Here is a 19,872-nt window from a genome sequence, read left to right on the forward strand (position 1 = left end):
TATAGGGGTAGAAGACTTAAGGGATTTTTCATTTTAAAAATGCCAGCTCAAGACACTAAAGCATAGTAATTAGGGTTTGGCCTCTGTGGGGTACAGTTCCCTACTGTACACTTCCAAGCTCAGTGACCTTGGATATATAATGTAACCCTGCTAAGCTTCACATTTATCTACACATTGGTAATGATAGACACTGACATTTTAGGAATTTTATGAATGATAGTAATAATTTTTATTATTTATTTAATGCTCACTTAATGCTGCTAATGTTCTAAGCACTTTGTACATTTTATCTTAAAGTGGATAATGAATTAAAAGTTTAGGATAGTGATTGGCACCTATTCAATAATCTATTACTGCTATGGGGATGGTGGCGTTGCTGATATTATTATTATTATTATTATTCCTCCTCCTCCTTTTACTGTGTGATCAAATCTATATTTTATTAAGATTTTTCTGGTAACAGCATAGAGAATGGGTTGGAGTGATTGAAACTAGAGACCAAGGGAACAGATAGAAAAGTTTTACATGCACATCTTATAATTAATTCATTGAGATGTATCCTTAAGATTCGTGCACTTGGGCTGCGGGTATAGCTCAGTGGTAGAGCACTTGCCTAGCATATGTGAGGCCTGTGTTTAAACCCAATCACTGAAAGGTGGTAGGGGTGAAGGAGGAAAATGTGCACTTTAACTTAAAAAAGAAGTAACCAATGAATGTTTTCTCCTCGTCTACATAAGCTAGTCCACAACTAACTGCTTGGGGTTTCAGTTAGCTAAGCTCTTCACTAAAGAAAATGAACTGTGAGGGACTTAGTAAAATCTTTCTTCAGTTACCCACATTGAAAGGGGACAGGGAACACAAGGAACACTGAAACCTCTACAACTCATACAAAATGCTGTCCTGATTGAGAGATTACCCTTTGCTAGAGCTACAAACAGTAGCCAATGAATCTGAATGACAACCATCTCTCCTGGCCCTGTGCAGAGGTGCTCAAGGGGTAACAGACACACACTTGGAACTGTCTAAGGACATTAGGTGCTAGACTGAGTCACAGACTGTCCACCCCTAATTAGCTACCCACTGGCTTCCTTCCTAAATAGGACCCTTTTCTATTTAGATTTTACCAAACCTCTGAACATGTCCCAGGTGGGAATGATATTCAAAATGCTTTTCACTTTAAACCTTATCTTATCTTTGCATGTCCTCCTGTTGTAAAACCAAGGTTTTCATTTCTTTCTTCAGGCGAAGTCTAGTGCAAGCCAGTCTGTACATTGACTTATTCTTGGATTAACATCAGACTAAGTGGTAAAACTTAGTTTGGAATCAGGTAACGTACTTCCCTTGCACAGAAATATTGTAACCTCTCAATGGAGGGGAAATGAATTTCAAAATCTGATACCAATACGGTTTCTCCTCCTTTTACTGTTCATTAAAAAACATAGTTTGAAACTGGTACAACTTATCAGACCAACCAGGTGATCTAGAGCAAGTAATGTGCTTGAGGCCATGGAGCCACTGAGAGTAGGTCATCTCTGACTAAGGCAAGAAGGAAAAAATACTGGCCCAGCAGAGCTGGATCTTAGCTGGTAGAAGACATTTTTTAAATATTTAAGTGAATTATTAGAAAATACAATATTTATCCCAGCCGATTGCTTACTTACTAACTCCCAGTCTAGTATTTAGAAAGATAAGATTAAATGTCTAGAATTCAGTGATAATTATGTAAACAAATCCAACTTTAAATTGCCTGGTATTAGATATGGCTGTTGATGCTTTGCATTTCTTATATGTCATTCTAATTGAATAGGCAATGTTACCTTCCAAACTTGAAAAACTCATAAGTAAAAAAACTGATAAGGCAGGCAGGTCTCCTTAGATACAAACATCAGGACTGATGTAATCATGACAGATTTGCTGAAAGAAAATTTTGTGAAAATAAATATGTTATTAGGAAAAAGTGAAAACATAGGTTATAAGAGAACAAAAATGAAGGTTTTTTTTTAACATTTTTATAATGTTTACATATATGCAACGCAAATTATATATTTCTACAATCATGCTTTGTAGAGCTGTCATTGTGTATTTTACAATTTGAACACTTCTTATTATAAAAGTGACAATTGATATTTGTTATTTAAAAATTAAATACAGAAGAGTGTATATGTGCGTGCGTGCGTGCGTGTGTGTGTGTGTGTGTGTATGTGTTTGTGGTACTTCACACATGCTAGGCAAGCACTCTACCACTGAGCTACAACCCCAACCCCAGAATTACATATTTTTCCAGAATTATATTTTTATAGTCTGTTCTCTCTCCTACATCTCATTCTACAGAGGTAGTTTTTTTGTAGCCATTTTATGTCTCTCCAGACAGTTCTTAACATTTACAAATACTGGTTTTTGGTGGAATTAAACTTTGCTACCTTCTCTGACTTGACCTTTCTACTTAACAATATACTGTGGATATTTGGCATATATACACATTCAGTACACAGAAAAATTTACCTCATTCTTTTTATCAGCTGTATAGTATAGAGTTAATTTATATGTAAGGTGACTTAGGTTTAGTTGGATAAGTTAAGTTTGATAACTTAAACCTCTGGGTTCATTTTAACCTCTTGCAGGTTTACCTAGTGCCTTTGTTAGGAGCTATACCACTGTGAATACCTCTACATCTCCCTGTGTGCTATGTGACTGTGTCTAGTGTTAATTCATTAAACTAAGACTGCAAGGTCAAAGGATATGCTTGCTTTGCAGTTTGATAGACACTGCCAGTTTCTTTCTAAAAAGGTGGAACTAGTTTTGTACCTCCCCTGAGTATCTTGAACAGTATCTTTTCCTGTACTTATATTAATTTTATATATTAATATTTTTAATTTTAGCCTATTTAATAAAAATAACTTAATATGGTTGTTTTAATTTCAATTTTTCCATAGTAAGTGGGTTAAAAAAATACTTCTGTAGAATGAGATGCAGGAGACAGAACAGATTTTAAAAATATAATTCTTGGAAAAATATGAAATTCTGGGGTTGGGGTTGTAGCTCAGTGGTAGAGTGCTCGCCTAGTATATGTGAAGTACCACAAACATACACACCACACACACACACACACACACACACACACACACAAACACTTCTGTATTTAATTTTTAAATAACAAATATCAATTGTCACTTTTATAAGTGTTCAAATTGTAAAATACACAATGACAGCTCTACAAAGCATGATTGTAGAAATATATAATTTGCATTGCACATACCACTATCAAATCTTTTTTATATTGCTATCAGATTTGTAATTGTTGTGAATTACCTGTGTAGCCTGTTTTAAAATTATATTGTTGGTCTTTTTCTTATTAATTTGAAAGAGCGCTCTGTATATTAATGAAATTAGCACTTCATATAAATAGGAAAAATAGGCATTTTTATCATTGTATGTTGTAAGTGGTATTTTGTCTTTACTAATTTTTATTTCATATTCACATTTATCACTCATGTAGCTTCTAATATTATAAAATGTCTATTTCTCATAAATGTTTTTCTAATATTTTATCTACTTTTTAATTTAAAAATACCTATATGACTTTCTATTTGTAAAGAAATCTTCAGTTAATTAGGAATTACAATTTTTATGACACAAATAAAGAATTCAGCTTTAGTTTTCCCCTGATGGGTAACCAGTTGCCCCAATAACATTTATTAAATAATGTGTCTGTACCCACTTTATTGTACACAAAATTCGTACATATTTGAATCTATATCCTGGGTTATACACATGCCCAGATATAGGAACACCCATAGCACTCCAGATACTAGTCTAGAAAAACAAGATTGTGGAATCATAACCAGCGCTAAATGTTGTGAGTGGTGTTTACGACTTGTTAACACCTTCAGGCAAAGAATAAAGATGACCAACAGTCTTAGGCAATGGAATGCAAGCTAATAAGAGCACCTATTTCAGTTTATGCGCAGGGTTTGCTTTTCTTCATCAGTGACCTGGCAGTTTCTCAGACTATAGCCTTCTAGCCTGGAATTCACTTTAGCTTCTCACTTAATCTCAGTCAATGCTGTCCCCATAAAAGCTGTTAAGTACTAATAATGTTGAGTGCTTATATTGTACTTTTCATCCCCAAAGTGCTATCTAAACATTGACTAATTAAATGCATTGATGAGAGGAAGAGATTTTCAGAGGAAAACTGATATCTGGTTGCACACCTGTGAGGGGATGATACCTAAAAGGCCTTACTTCCCTCTTTGAATGGCACTCAGCAAGCAGGGGAATAAAAAGCTGGTGACATTATTTCACTTCTGTTAAAAATTTCCTGGGGTATCTTCTAATTAGTCTGGTTAAACTCACCTTTTATCTGTCTCCCCAGATATTCCCTTTCTACATTCCTAGGGCTATTCAACAACTTCTTTTGATGTTTTCTCTGTTCATTAATCATAAAATCATAAAATGTTCAAACTGAAAGGGATCCTTATTGATCAGTTAGTTTTGAATGACTTAGCACAATCACTTTATTTTGTAAATGAGGAAACTGAGGCATGGAGAAGTTATGTGACCTATAAGAAAGGTCATATTAAAAAAAAAAAAAAAAGAAAAGAAAAAAGAAAGGGTCATACAGCTTTACTCAGGACATGACTGAGAATAGAAACCAAGATTTCTTTCTCTCTGTCTCCTTTTTTTTTTTTTTTTTTTTGTACTAGGGATTTGACTCAGGGATGCTTTATCACTGAGCTATAGCCCCTTTTCATTTTTTATTTTGAAACAGGGTCTTACAAATTGATGAGGCTAGCCTCAAATTTGCAGTCCCCCTCCCTCAGCCTCCAGAATCAATGAAATTACAGGCATGTGCCACTGCACCCATCAGAAACCAAGATTTCTAACTCCCATTTCAAATCTCAGTTGGCTGCATCCTTTTTTCTCTCTCTTCAGGAGCATCTGTATATTCTTTCTCTGGTCTTCATAACTTCTTTCCCTACAGCTTCTTCCCTTCTTTGCTTTTGGTCTTCATGTTTCCTAACTCTTATGGTTCATTCCCTTATAGGATCAGTGTTGCTTTTGTTTTTCTTCTATTCTCTATCTCTTTAAAAGCAGGTTCTGTTAAGATGTCTCACCTTGGCCACCACTAAAGTCCTGTCTGAGAAGCTATCTTTCTTCAGTTTCTCCCATATTCATGTGTATGCGGAGTTGCTTTCTTTTGCCTTGTTTTTTCCAAATAGTTGTATCTCTTTTTAATAAAGTTCCTTCTCCAGTTTTGATAAATACAATAGGATTTAAGTTGATAGTAAGTCTATTTTTGTCACAAATTTGGGGTTGCTTTATGCACCTCCCAAGTAATTCAACCACTAAGATACTGCCTAAGATCATCACTGTAGTCAAAAAAAATGCACAAGATGTGACCATTTCAGAGAATTCTGTTTTTTTATTATTGGTTGTTCAAAACATTACAAAGCTGTTGACATCATATTTCATACATTAGATTCTGTAAGCCAATGGCGTATCCAATTCAGATCAAACCTGTGGGGATACACATAGGCCTGCCTGGGTTGCCCACCCTGTAACAGAGACAGTCTTAGAAATTCTCCATCTTTACATGGTAAGTCAGTAGGCACACAGTGACCTCAGAATTCCTGAATTGATCTCAAACTGGGCTGCACACTGACCCCAGATGCTCTTGGAATAGGTCCTTCCTACTAGTGAGGGGTTCTTAAAAGGGAAAGTGAGGGTCTATCACCGACTTGCTGGGCAATCTGAGGCAGCTCCATCACCTCTCTGGGCCTCAGTGTTTTCACACATCAAAAAGGAAATTGAGTTAAGAAACACACTCACACACGCCTGCACACCCGCACGCACACAAACACACACACACATACTTGGGGCTTTTTCTCATTTACTAATCAATGAATCAGTAATGCCATAACTAGAGCCAAAATGAATAATAAAGACAAATTCAATTTCTTTCAAATACATACTAATTAACCCAACAGAGAAGCAAAATACTGATCATCCTTGGGAATTTTGTGGAACTGTCTCAATTTGAATCATTTAAATCTGTTTCCCCATATATAATACATATGCACCTGCATCCGACCATATGAATATGTGAACCACATTATTGTCCTTAGTCTTTGTAGATGCTTCGTTAAAGTTCTGTGGAGTTATAGCTTACCTGAGCCACACCCCTTGAGGCACTTAAGTGCAGAAAAACTGAAATAAGTACCATTCCATGTATTTTTTCTGAACAAGAACTTCACACACTGGCTCCATCTTTGCCATTCTAACCACTTAAAAAATTGAAATTGAAATTCCTTAAACTTTTATCCTTTCAGATAGTTTCCAGTAGGAAACAAAACATAATATGACAGGAATGGTCATGGCCACTCACAGGTCTACCCTGTTATATTAAACCACATTAGCTTATCACACAGCTTCCAAAGCCTTAGTAGAAGTTGTCACCTCTACAAGATCAGGGTAAGAGCTCATTGCTGACATCACAGTCCTCAGCACAGAGCTTGAGTAACCAAAATCTAAGTCCTATTCAGCTGACCCAAAATGGATAGGGAGAAATGGAGAGAAGCTAATTAGAGAAGTCATAGTTTATATTTATGTACAAACATTCCCAACATTGAGCTATGATAAGAAGCTCAAAGAAAAATTATGAGAAAATGGAGTTTGAATCAACTTATTAAAATAGACGGGCTGGGGTTGTGGCTCAGTGATAGAGCACTTGCCTAGCATGTGTGAGGCACCTGGGTTCGATTCTCAGTACTGCATATAAATAAATAAAATAAAATCCATTGACAACTAACAAAATATTTTTTTAAAAATTAGAAGTATCTCATAAACTTTTGGTGGTATGCCTTTTTTAACAATTTGTGAATGGAAGGATTATATTTTAGAATTGAATGAGGGTACACACAGAGGATGTAGTGTGTGTGAGGGTTTTCACACTTGAGCAGAATCCATGGGCTCATTTTTCCCAACTTCCCATGAACTCACCTGGCTTTAGTCACTAGACATTACTCTGTCTACCTAATTATGCTGAGAAATGGCACACAGAGACAAACTGCAAGCTTTCATGGTTGTCTAGGTAAGAAAATGTGATTATACTGGAAATTATTTCACAGTGTGTGGCAATATTGGTTCTGCCATTTCATCAAGCTGATATGTTCCTAGTGAGTGCCAGGTGGCTTTGTTCAACATAAATTAAGTCTTTTGGTTAGACTTTTAGAGAAGGAGCCATTTGTCAAGTGCAGCAGCTTCTTCATCTGAGTATTCTCCCCAGTTGTCCAAAATCTAGATGTTACACAATGACTCATTTTGAAATGGAAGGTAACTTGACAAATCAGAGGAAGGGATTTAGCCAATGCATAAAGAAATGTGATGAGAAAGAGCCTTTTCTGTTCTTTTTTCTGGTCCAAGTTACTAGTGCTCTGTTTCCTTTCCCCAGTAGATTTTGAATTTTGTGGTGGTGCCAAGGGAGTGAAGGTAAACCAACATAAAAGAATCATTTGTGCCCTTTTCCCGAGCCCACAAAGCTCTATTGGCTGCAGACCTCGAACATGACACTGCAATTTCCTGGTGCCACACATGAGTAATAAGCAGCTGTTTCTGAAACTGTGGTTTGGAGAAGGCAGCAATAGGTTATTTTTTAACTTAATTGTAATTTTTGATTGGTGTGCAAGAAAGTAAATCAAATAAAGTCTGTTGTCTTAGTCTGCAAGAAAGCCATAGGCCTCAAATTCCAATGCTGACCATCTTGACCAGAATAGAAAAGGGGGAAAAATGTGTATCCCCAAGCTGGAAGTTCAACCAGGCAGCTTTCATGGGCTGCCTTTACACAGGAAGAATAAGCATATTTGGTATATCAGATGACTGGATTGTGGAAGGTGATATTTGACAGTCCCTCGAGTTTTGGAAGTACCTGAAATGATGGAAGAAGATATCAGCTTGATGCTCATTTTGTCCTTGTCCCACAATTGTGATGATATAATTTTAAATTACAAATGGAACGAATATTCTTTAAACACCCAGTCAGTATGACATCTCTGAAAGAGTCCTATATGCACATTCCCCAAGTAAATGAATCAAACTGGTACCTTCTTTAGGATAAGAAGTTAAGTTAATGGAAAACAGAAACAAACCCTTTTACTCCAGTTTGGACATTTACCTTTGCTCAAGGAGATAGACAGTTTGGTATGTGGGAAAAGTGGAGGAGGTTGAGAGCAGAGGGCAGAGGAGATGGGGTGGGGACTACATGTGTTTTCTGCTAATTTCTTTGTTGTGATTTTGTTTGTATAGTCATGTACTTTGGGAAAAATAAATGGAGAAATAACATCATCTCAGAGGTCTATTTCTCCATCACTCATGACCAATCCAGTTAAGCAAGCTGGTTAACTAAAACTACCAGCCTTCTAATGCTAAAGATGAAGTATTCTTCCATCATTTGATGGGTTGTTATAAAGTTATATTAACCTGTAACTAATTTGATTACAAACAGGAAAGGAATAAGAAGGACAATTTCCAGGTGTTGCTAAAATGTTATCTTACACTAGTGATTCCAGTCAGGTTTGAGATGTGCTAAGTGTATCCCTCCAGCATTTTGGCCTTGGCCAAAGCATTCTTGTCCAAACTCAGTTCTCTTATTTACAGCAATACAAGGGAAATGGATTAGATGGCTTTACCTTAATTTCTACAGATGTCATCCAAACTGTATAACAACTTGATGCCTTTAAAATTATGACAGACGAAGTTCATACTTTGTTTGCTTATTCACTATAAATCTCAAGTGTCTGCAAGGTGAAATGAATGAGTCATAGAAATTTTCTATTTGGATTGTTAGTAATAAGCCATTATTTATTGACCACTTGCTCTAAGTCAGACAGACACTGTGCTTGGTGTTTTCAGTACATTGAATCTGATCCTTCCCTTGCCCCTGCAAGGTGGATATTATCCTAGTTTTTCAGTTGACAAAACTGAGGCCCAAAGAGGTTAAATAACTTCCCTAAGTCTCACAGCTGGAAAATTGATGAATTATAATTTGTACTGAAGTCAGCTTGCTTATTCCACTTGCCTCCATTGCTTCCCAGAGACAACCAAGTTCTGATGGGGTATTGAAAGACCTTTAATGTCAGCCTCTTTAGGAGACTTTAATGAGTCAAACTATCATGCACTGGAAAATACACCTAAGTTGTTGAGAAGCATAAACTGACCTATGATTATATCTATACCTTTAAAAAAAAAAAAAAAAGAAAGAAAGAAAGAAAAAGAAAACAGGTTTTGGCCAGTTTTATTAAGGAGATGGTTTATTTTGCCCTGCTCAGTCCTGGCTTGTTCTCAGTGATATTAGAATCCCCGGGGTCAAACCTAGCATGGATACCTAATCAGAAGGATCCCCCCACCACCATACTGGCTATAGTGGACTGCTGTCACTCTGGTGAGGCATACCAGCTTAGGGTGGACAGAGCTGTGTCCACCTTCTGACCTTTCTCATAGCTGTGTTCTTGGCCAGGAGATCCTGTTGAACTTTGCCCCACCCATTGTCAATTTCCAGATCCAATGGCATACTGGAAGCTCTTTTCTATTCTTCATTCTCAGTTGGAACCTGACAGTATTAGTCTCCTTGAGCTTTGGTCTTATTTGAAGCTGCTCTCTTGCTAGGGGTGGCTCTTCATCATCACTTAACCTTAAGGTTAGGAAGTTGGCATGAATAGTACAAGGTTATTAGCAGTGGAGGGGAAGCTGTGGAAGAAATGACAATTGATTTATTTTTGAGGATTCAACCAAAATAAAGATATACCTTATTTAAAAACAAAACCTAGGAAATAACATACCTGAACCCACTTTTCATAATGATGAAACTTCTAGACCAGAAACCAAAATAACTGGATTCTATTCCTAATGCCTCCAATAGTCATATTCAGAGACAAGATTTAAGCCTTTTAAATATAATTATCCCTGGAAAATTGTAACATTTTCCTTTCTATAATATTAAAGCAATGTTTGTAATTTCTAAAATAAATTTAAGAATATTACCTCAGTTTTCTGGAGAAAGAAAATATTCCAGCAGCTTTAGCCATGTGGAACCTGGCCACCAACTTAAGCTGACAAATAAGAAAAGCAATTAATCAAGTATGAAGAAGCAAAAAGATTCCTAAATAAGTGATCTGCCACCTGGTCCAGGCACTGTTTATGCTTCTCTCCTAACCATACAACACAGTGACTGAAAATGCTGTGACACAAAGATAACCTCAAAATATGACTGCCAACAGCTAAGGGAAGGGACAGAAATGCGTTCTGGGTTAGTCAACGAGAACTGACAGGGAAGGACTCTTTCCCTTCAGGCAATTTACTTTCCTTTAGGTTGCCCCATGAAATTTTCCAGGTTTATAGGTACAAATGCTCAAAAATCATTCTTTTTGTATGGTCAATATGATTGGATAAGCAAATCACTCACATATTAAATAATAGAACAGAGCACAAAATAGCATCCAGTTCTGTTAAATATTTTGATGTAAAAGTAAATAAGGATAAGCATAAATAGTCAAAGATAGCTGAAATAGTCAAAGATAGCTTTTCAGATCAAACCAGAATAGACTTAAGCCATGAAGCCTATGTAAAATTTAAATGAGTTTTAAGAAGTAAAACTGTCGATAGAGGAGATGACATGAATAAGGGCTCAGGAGCAAGAGAAAGCATACTCTGTTGCAGGGAAATTTTGCTTACAACACAAGATGAGTTTTTGAGAAATGGAAAATAAGTTGGGATCAATAGTGTAGAGTCAACTTACAGAGACTTTTGCACACTAAGCAAAACATAAATCCCAGTTTTGTGCCATTTATCCTTGTATCAGGTGTTTGAGACATTGTAACTCAGTAAAATTTTATGAAATGAAAAGAAACTCAACCACAAAAATACCCATGTTGTATGATTCTATTTATATTAACTAGGCAAATTTATAGAAAAAAGAAAGGGCAGGGAAAGATGGGGAGTAATTACTAATGGGTGTGGGGGTTTAGAAGAAAGTTGGTGAAATGTCTAAACTGATTCTAGTGATACAGCTATGAATAAACTAAGGCAATCAAGTTGTAGGGTTTAGAGAGATTTTTTGTTTTCTGTTTTGGGGAGTGTTTTGTTTGTTTGTTTTACAGTGCTGGGGATCAACCCCAAGGCCTCAAACATGTTAGACAAGTGTTCTACCTTGAGCTACATCCCCAGCCCTGGAATTGTAGATTTTAAATAGTTGAATTGTATGGTATATGAATTATCTGTCTATAAAGCTGTTACTTAAAAGAGGGAGAAGGAATCAATAACATGGTAAATGACATGATATTTGGTAGAGAAAATGAGTCATTCACAGTAGACGTCATACTTTAAATTTGACTCTCAATGAAATAACAAGAGCAACCACTATCACTATTATTGTTACTTAATATTGTTTTAGAAGCCATAAATCATGCAATATGACATAAAGCTTAAGCAAGAGGCATAGTATTAAAAAGGGAGGAATCCATTTTTTGTTTTCATAATACCTAAGAAAATCACCTAAAAATGATTACCGTTGATGAAAATGCAGTAATATGGTCATGTATAAGATGAACACAAAAGTCAAGATGTTCTAGTATCCCAGCAAAAGCAAATAAAAATATTATTCAAAAGGTTAACCTTGAAAGAACCTACATAATACATGGGAATGGTATGCGAGGAACAAAACTGGTTTTTATTAAGTAATAATAAATGAAGTTTTAATAAAATATAGACATGTAGCAGGTTCTCTGATAGACTAAAGATAGAAATCCTCAAGTTAATTTTCAAAAAGCTCATTAAAGTCCTTAGATAAGAAATGGCAGTGTACAGTTGGTGAAATATTACAAGAGCCTTCAAAATATTCATACACTTTGCCCCAGTGAAACCTTCTTTCTGGGTAGAGAAAAAGCTTCATGACAAGATGCTCAGTCTTCTCCTTTATATCCACATGAAAATTCTCATGTCTTCCTCAAGGTCTTCTCTTATCCTCTTTTTATTTGGGAGGGTGGGGGGTTGGGTAGAGTACCAAGAATTGAACTCAGGGGCACTCAACCACTAAGCCACATCCCTAGTGCTATTTTGTATTTTATTTAGAAACAGGGTTTCACTGAGTTGCTTAGCATCCACTTTCACTGAGGCTGACCTTGAATTTGTGATCCTTCTGCCTCAGCCTTCCGAGCCACCAGGATTACAGGCATGCCCCATTGCACCCAGCTTCTCTCCTCCTCTTTACTCACTTGGTTTCCATACTGTTCAAAATTTTGGTGTCTCTCTTTAAATGAGTCATTAACCTTGGTTGTTTAGATGGAGTAAAATAAGAAAACTAAATTCAACTGAAGTATCATTACCACAATTTAGAAATTACTCCATCACACATTGGGAAGTGTTTAATGGTGGTTAGGCATATGATTTGTTGTGGTTATTTCTTAGAAAGCATGTGTCATGTGTCATAAGGAGCATGCCTAAAACTGGAGTTTATCAGAGTCATTGATCCACAAAGAAGAGAAATGAAAGGAGGTCTATCCTCAGCTTCCTAAAGGTTATGGAGGCGAGAATAAGTTGAGTAATGGTGGAAAACATTTGCCTGACTCAAAAATCAGCTAAGATATTTTCTACTCTACTTGTTAAGGAAAATAATTCCACTCTTAAAAAGCTGTAAACTTGATTTTTTCTGTTCATTTTCTGCATTTTAGTGCAAAAATAATGTTGTTAATTAATTGTTTTTAAAAATGCAAAAACATGGGCTGGGGATGTTGCTCAAGCCGTAGCACGCTCGCCTGGCATGCCTGGGGCCCTGGGTCCAATCCTCAGCACCACATAAAAATAAAATAAAGATGTTGTGTTCACCAAAAACTAAAAAATAAATATTAAAAAATTCTCTCTCTCTCTCTCTCTCTCTCTCTCTCAAAAAAAAAAAATGCAAAGACAACTTTATACAAAGTAACACATTGCTTCTCTGATTTGTTCTGCTGCCCAGAGTTTATCATTGTTTTGGTTATTTGAGAACACTGTGGCATCATCCTGATGTTTAAAAACTATCTCAGTTTCTAGCTGCAGTAGAGCTTCATTGTTTTGTAAAGGGCATGATTACCTTCTCTGTTTTTTATTTTTTATTCCCTGTCACTACTACTTAGTCACCTTGACATTATGATTTCTTGGTGGACATTTCCCTCAGATGTTCTATGTAAAATTATAATTTTAACTATGTATTCAGTTGAAAGAAGGCATCCGGCTATTTCTAAATTAAATCTAATCTTCATTTTTTTTTCTTATATCAAAATCCACATGTTATGCATTAATGAGAGAAGAGTAAAGGCAGATTTTATCTTGTTGGTGTGTGACGTGCTGAAGTCTTTGAAGCCCATCAAGTAATTCAGTGATGAGGGATCTGATTGACCATGGGTTCCAAACTCACAGGTGTTTGCAGATGAGGTGACAGTGGAAGAGCAGCATATGCAAGACACCAGGGCCTGGTGGGGCCTAGGGGAGCAGGCAACCCCTGCTCAGAATCAGGTCAGAATTTAGAGTAGTTTTGCTAGATCTTGTAGTTTTTCAAAAGAAGGTTAAAAATCTGTGTTTTTTATGAGTAATCTCCCAATTTTTAAATTGACTTTTTTTTTTTTTCCTTTAGTGCTGGGGACTGAATCCAGGGCTTCCCACCTGCTAGGCAACTACCACTGAGCTACATCCTTAGCCCTTTTTCTTTTTGTTTTTGCTAAGTAGCTCAGGAAGCCTTAAATTTGTGGTCCTCCTGCCTCAGCCTCCCAAGTCAGTGGGATTACTGGCATATGCCACCTCATCCAGCTCCAAATTGGCTCATTATTTTTAAACACCACAGTTTTTGTTTTGTTTTGTTTTTACAGGCTGAAAATGGCCCTCAAACTGCCACATTGCAGCCTCTTTTTATTATTGTACTCACCAGCAGCTAAGGAAACCTGTCTTTCCACATTTGCTTTGTGTTTGAGGGGGAGATGATGATAAAACTACCTCATTGATTTATCAGAGAAAAAGTATTACTAAATGTACCATATAAACTTCTACATTCACCTTTTTCCTATATGTTTCCCATCTATTTTAGGAAACCTACCACACTGCTCTTATACCAATACCATAACTGTGAGGTTGATCTATTCAAGTGGAGTTCCCATCTGTTGGTCCTCAATCCCCTACAACCACACATAAAAAAAGAGAAATACAAAAGAAACTTCAGCATCTTCATTTTCCAGCCTCCAGTGGTTTAAACCCAAGTTCTTTTGGAGCAAAAATACTTTGTCTTTTCTTCCTCAAAGATGCTGAGAAATTATAATTAGAGGTTTTCCTGTTGTGTAAAGGAAAGGAATCCCTTTCCTGTGTCTGTAAGCCTTCTGTTCTCAACAATTTGCTTCCCTGTTCCATTTCTCTTTCTGCAGGTGATAGAGGGAAAGCTGGCTCCGTTCTTGGGCAAGGTCATTAAATTTGCCACCTCACACGTGTACAGCTGCAGTCTTTGTAGCCAGAAAGGGTTCATCTGCGAAATCTGTAACAATGGAGAGATCCTCTACCCTTTCGAGGATATTTCTACAAGCAGGTATGAAATATCTTATAAAACACCCCTTACTATGTTTTGCTGTTTTATTTGGTCAGATCCAGCTAACTTTTAGTCAAGTACTACATCTCTGCCTCTTATCCGGGATCAGGTTTCCCTTGTTCTTAGAGAAAGTTTTTCACCATTTGGTTTTCTGTATTTATTTCCAACCCTGTCTTGGCTACCTTAATCCAGAATAAGATCACAGAGTTGCAAAGAAACATCACCTAAGTCTGTCTTTATTATATAATGAAGAGTATTCAGATTCAGATATAGAATGAAGACTGGGCATGGAGAATCCTCTCCACCTTTTCAGGGTGGAAGTTTCCCTCACAGAGGAAGACCAAAACTGGATCAACTGTTACAGATACAACCACTGAGGACCCTGGTGAACATGCCTGCTCACCACATGCTTTTCTCCACAGATGCACTGCAGTGTGGTGATGAAAGTTTTAGGACCCAAAGGAGAGAAAAGTGGGAGTTTTGTGGGATTATTTTTCTAACCAAAGTAATACTGGGGCATCAGCACATCCATTGATTGATGGATGATTTTTTTTCCTCCACTAACTAGAGGTCAGGGTTTTTATTACTGCTTTTCCTGAATCACAAAATGATACATATCACTTTTCCTTTCATTCCCAAAGCATAATAGAAATACACACTGTTTGTGTGTGTGCACTGGCTTCTTTGGCCATGAATGTCATGGCTCATTTCCCACCCTGCAAGGCTCACTTACATTGTGGTTCAGAACAGAAGGAGAGGCAGGCAGCCAGGGAAAGCTGAAGCATGTAGAGTAGAGCTAAGATGGTAAGAGTTGATTCAGCCCTTTTGGCTTCCTTTTTAAACCCAAAGACTATTTGTAAACATTCAGGAACTTGGGTTACCCCACACGGAAAGATAGACACATAAACACATAGGAACATACATGTATACACACACACATACTCACACACTTACACAGACACACAGAGTTCAGCCTCCAATACTTAATACAGAGTTCAGCCTCCAATACTCTAGTTCATAGTCTAGAGTTTAGATGCCTTTTTTAAATCTTCATGGGGCTGAGGAGGGGTAACTAGGTGAAACATATTTTTAGGGCAGTGAAACTACTTTATATGATACTATAGTGGTACATACATGGCCTTATATTTTGTCAGAACCCAAAGAACTGTACAACACAGAGTGAACCTTTATTTACACTGTGGAATTTAGTTAATAATGATATATCATATTGGTGCATTAATTGTAACAATTTTACCACACTACCATAGAAATGGAAGATGTTAATAATGAGGGGAAGGCAGGTGGGGTATATAATGTGGCAAAACTGTATCTGTAAAATATGTGAATCTAAACTTTTCTATTAAAATTTTTGAAAATATGTCCATATGATTTTTTTACTGTAAGATCAAAGCTGAGCAGACAGTTTTAAATAAAACTTCACTGGAACAATTTTAGATTTGCAAAAAGAGCACAGAGAGTTTTCCTATACCACATACACAGTTTCCCCTATTAATAACATCTTACACTATTGTGGACACATGTTACAATTAACGAACCAATATTTTTATATTAATAGCTAAAGTCATAGTTTTTTTTTTTTTTTTTTTTTAAGACTTCCTTAGTTTTTACCTAATATTCTTTTTCTGTTTCAGGATACTACATTTAGTTGTCACATCTACTTACTTTCCTATTGGCTATGATAATTTCTCAGGTTTTACTTGTTTTTGATGTCCTTGATAATTTTGAGGATACTAGTTAAGTATTTTATAGAATCCCTCTGTTGGCGTATGTCTGATATTTTTCTTAAAGTTAGATTGGGTTTTATAGGTTTGGAAAGGAAAACCCCAGAGATAAAGTGCCATTTTCATGACATCATGTCAGTGGTTCATACTATCAACATGACTGATCCCTGCAGTATTTGCTCCAGGTTTCTCCACTGTGAAGTTCTTTCCCTTCCCCTTTTCTCCATACTGTACTCTTTGGAAGGAAGTCACTGTGTACAGTCTGCACTTTAGTGGGGAATTATTTTCCATGCTCTTGGGATCAGAGCAGATACAAAATTATTTGGAATTCTTATGCACGGGAAATTTGTCTCTTCTTTCTCATTTATTTTTAAATTGTTTATTCTTATCAGTATAGACTCAAGCACAGTTTTTTTCTTTAATTTAGATTATTCAATAATTCTTTATTGCTCAGACTATTCCACCAGCTTTGGCCATTCATACTCTAAGTTGGCTCCTGTGTCTCCTTGACACATTCATTATGGGGTTTTTGTTTAGAATGCATTTTTTGTTTATTTGAGGTTTCTTTTGTTGTTTTTATGTGGAATTTTCTTATTTTCTGGCAGTACCCTGTTCCAGGCTCATGCTCATCTCTTGTGTTTCTTGCCCTGGTCCAAAATGCAGCCAACTATCTAAGGAGACCTGGTTCCTTTTATTGGAGAATGACTGTAGAAACTGAAGATCTGAGCATGGGATTTCACACACATTTTTAAACTCCTCAGTCCCAAAACTTGTCCCTTGACTGGGGCAGAGGTGCTACTCTCTGACTATCTCCTGTAAGTCTTTGTTTGTTTAAATTCCAGAATATGTATTTTCAAAGACTTTATGTGATTATAAGTCACCACCAGAAGAAAGAATCACTTTTCAAAGTTAGCTGTGGCTGTAGTTAGAGGTACTGGATTCTCACCAAAATAACCAGATTATCATGCCTCTGGGCTCATAGGGATCTTTACCCAGTGGGAGAGAATATGTATGAATTTTAAATCCTGCTTCTCTCTTGGCCATCACAGTTCCTTAAGCTTGCAAAAAATATCTGAGTCAGAAGTAGCTCTGACCAGCTTCCCTAGAATTCCAGTTTGGTAATACCAAGCTTCCTCTTGGTATTCAGTTTCCAGTTAAATGCTAGGAGAAGTTTATATAAGTCTATGGGAAAAAGCAAAAGGAAATATTAATAAAAAGATTTACTAAAGGAAACCTTTATAAAAACACCAAGTTGCTGATTAAAAAATAAGTCCATAAAGATATAGCGACTAAATTATTGTGATAAATAAAATTGAATAGTGGGGTAAATTTTAAAATTTGTGTAAAACTGAAAATTTTATGAATGAAGTAATAGAATGTCTGAGGTTTGACTCAGAATAATCTGATGATGGGTAAGGCGGGGATGAATGTAGCTGAAAGAGGTTGCCATAAATCTGTAATTGTTAAAGCTAGATGATATGTACACAGGAATTTACCATGCTATTCTATTTTTTAACATATTTGAATTTTTCCCTATTAAAGCATGTTTTTAAATCTGTATGTAAAAATCTTAGGAATGAGGTAATGAATTTGTTACCATATATCCTTGACCATATGCTAAATTCAATACCTCCATGGCCTCAGAAATATTCTTAATATCCTTTTAGATCCAAATATCATTTGAATAGCATAATTACATCTGGGTAAAAAGCATTTCACAAGTATTAGAACTATGCGTTCTTTTAATAAATGATTTATCAAGCGTATTATGTGTGAGCATTGATCCAGGTGCTGGAGACACAGTGGGCATGCACACTCCTTGCTCACAAATAGTTTGCAGTCTAGGGAGGGACAGATGAGCCATCAGCAGTTCTGTGAAAGTGTGGCTGGAGCACAGAGGGAAGTGGGCCTGCAGCTCTAAGAAGGGCTCATTGTCCATGAGTGAAATGCATCATAGGTAAGAAAGAACAGGTTCCAGAATTTCAAACAAATTTAAGGAGCTTTAGTTGAGGTCTAAAACACTGATATAAGTACTACCCCAAGATATAAGGCCAAAACATGATCCCAAATACATCTGACTCTGAAATCTGTGCTTTTTCCATTATATGTCATTGCTTCCATTCTACTTGTGGCCTCCAAACCTTTTTGCAGCACACCCGCTAAAATTAATTTGAAAAAATTATGTGCCTCTGTCTTGAAAGTAGCCTCCAATAAAAGTGCTCATTTGAACTGTCCCTTCGTTTGCTCCCTTGGAACTTTTTGTAGACTCTAACCAGCCCTTAGATTGGGATGGGAAAAGAAACGCCTTTCTTTTGTTAAATGGAGGAAGGACTTTTGTGACAGAGAGGATGGCCGAGCTCTCACCTCCTGCACATCCCTAGGAAGCCCAGTTGGCTATGGAAGCTGAGGATCCCTGACTGTAACCCTATTTGTTGCTCCACACCAGCCTCCCCTAGAAGATAATGCTAGCAGTTTTACCTTGTGATATCTTTCTTCTCAAACACAAATAATTACCTCTGTTTAGCCTAAATAAAAAAAAAAATCTCAAATCCAAATTGCAAGATTTTAAATACAATAGGAAGATCCTGAATTGCAAGACTGTTTCACTTAATCCTAATCCAGCTTTTACCCTCTAAAGAAGGACAAGGAAAACACAGGGATAGGAGAGATAAACATTTCGTTACAACAACTAAATCCCACATCCTAAAGAAATAGGAAAAGCAGCACATGCCCTCCTTGAGAATAAGAAATAAGGGCTCTAACTTTTATGAATTAAAATCATAAGAACAGACTGATACTGCCTTAAGTTATAAAAGAAAACAATGAAATGCAAGCAAAGAAGTCACATAAATCCACAAAGTGACCCAGGATTTAGGCTTTAAGTCCTTAAATTGCCTCCTCCACAGCTTTCTTTGCAACATCTCTGTATATCAGTAATCTTCTCTTGTTATTAAGAACACCTTCCTGATGTTGCTAAGGAGTCCATCCTGCTTTCAGTATTTCTATGAAGGTGCCATCCGTGAATCTTGAAATGCTTCAAGTACATAAACCCTTCAGCTTAAAACACTCAGCATGCATCTTAACATGGGACTTGCAAGATCAGCAGCCATCATAAATCAATTCGATTCTTTCTGTCCTGATCCATTTGGCTTTGTTGATTTCTTCATATGACATACAAGTCGTCCACAGTTCGGAAAACATTGCTCTTTAAGGCTTATGACCCTATAACCTTTGGGACTGTATTCAAATGGAGGTTTCCTATAAAATTTTGCTTAACATTGAGCTTGGTGTCTTCTGTATAGTAAGCATTCCATAACCATTTATAATGTGGTTCAGCTCATTCAAGTATATCTAAATTCATCATTTTAAATAAACTAATTAACTAAGGGAATTTCAAATATTCCTAAAGACAGAGAAGCATAGCAAAAGCCTGAAGTAACATTGCAGCTTAACATATAAGGTTGGAACAACTGACTTACCACTTAAGATATTTCTCTGGCAGGAATATCGGCCTCCCCTAGTCAGACTAGCAATATT

At 36.5% G+C, this 19,872-nt stretch overlaps 1 protein-coding gene across 1 annotated transcript in view; it reads left to right on the top strand.

Moving 5' to 3' along the window:
- Plekhm3 (pleckstrin homology domain containing M3) overlaps positions 1–19,872 on the top strand; it is a 180,179-nt gene that overhangs the window by 138,777 nt on the left and 21,530 nt on the right. Inside the window, exon 7 of the mRNA XM_076866281.2 lies at positions 14,436–14,593. Coding sequence (XP_076722396.1) covers positions 14,436–14,593 — 158 coding nt within the window. The remainder of the gene's footprint in view (positions 1–14,435; positions 14,594–19,872) is intronic.

Source organism: Callospermophilus lateralis, chromosome 9 (assembly GCF_048772815.1).
Source record: "Callospermophilus lateralis isolate mCalLat2 chromosome 9, mCalLat2.hap1, whole genome shotgun sequence".
NCBI classification, from domain to species: Eukaryota; Metazoa; Chordata; class Mammalia; order Rodentia; family Sciuridae; genus Callospermophilus; species Callospermophilus lateralis.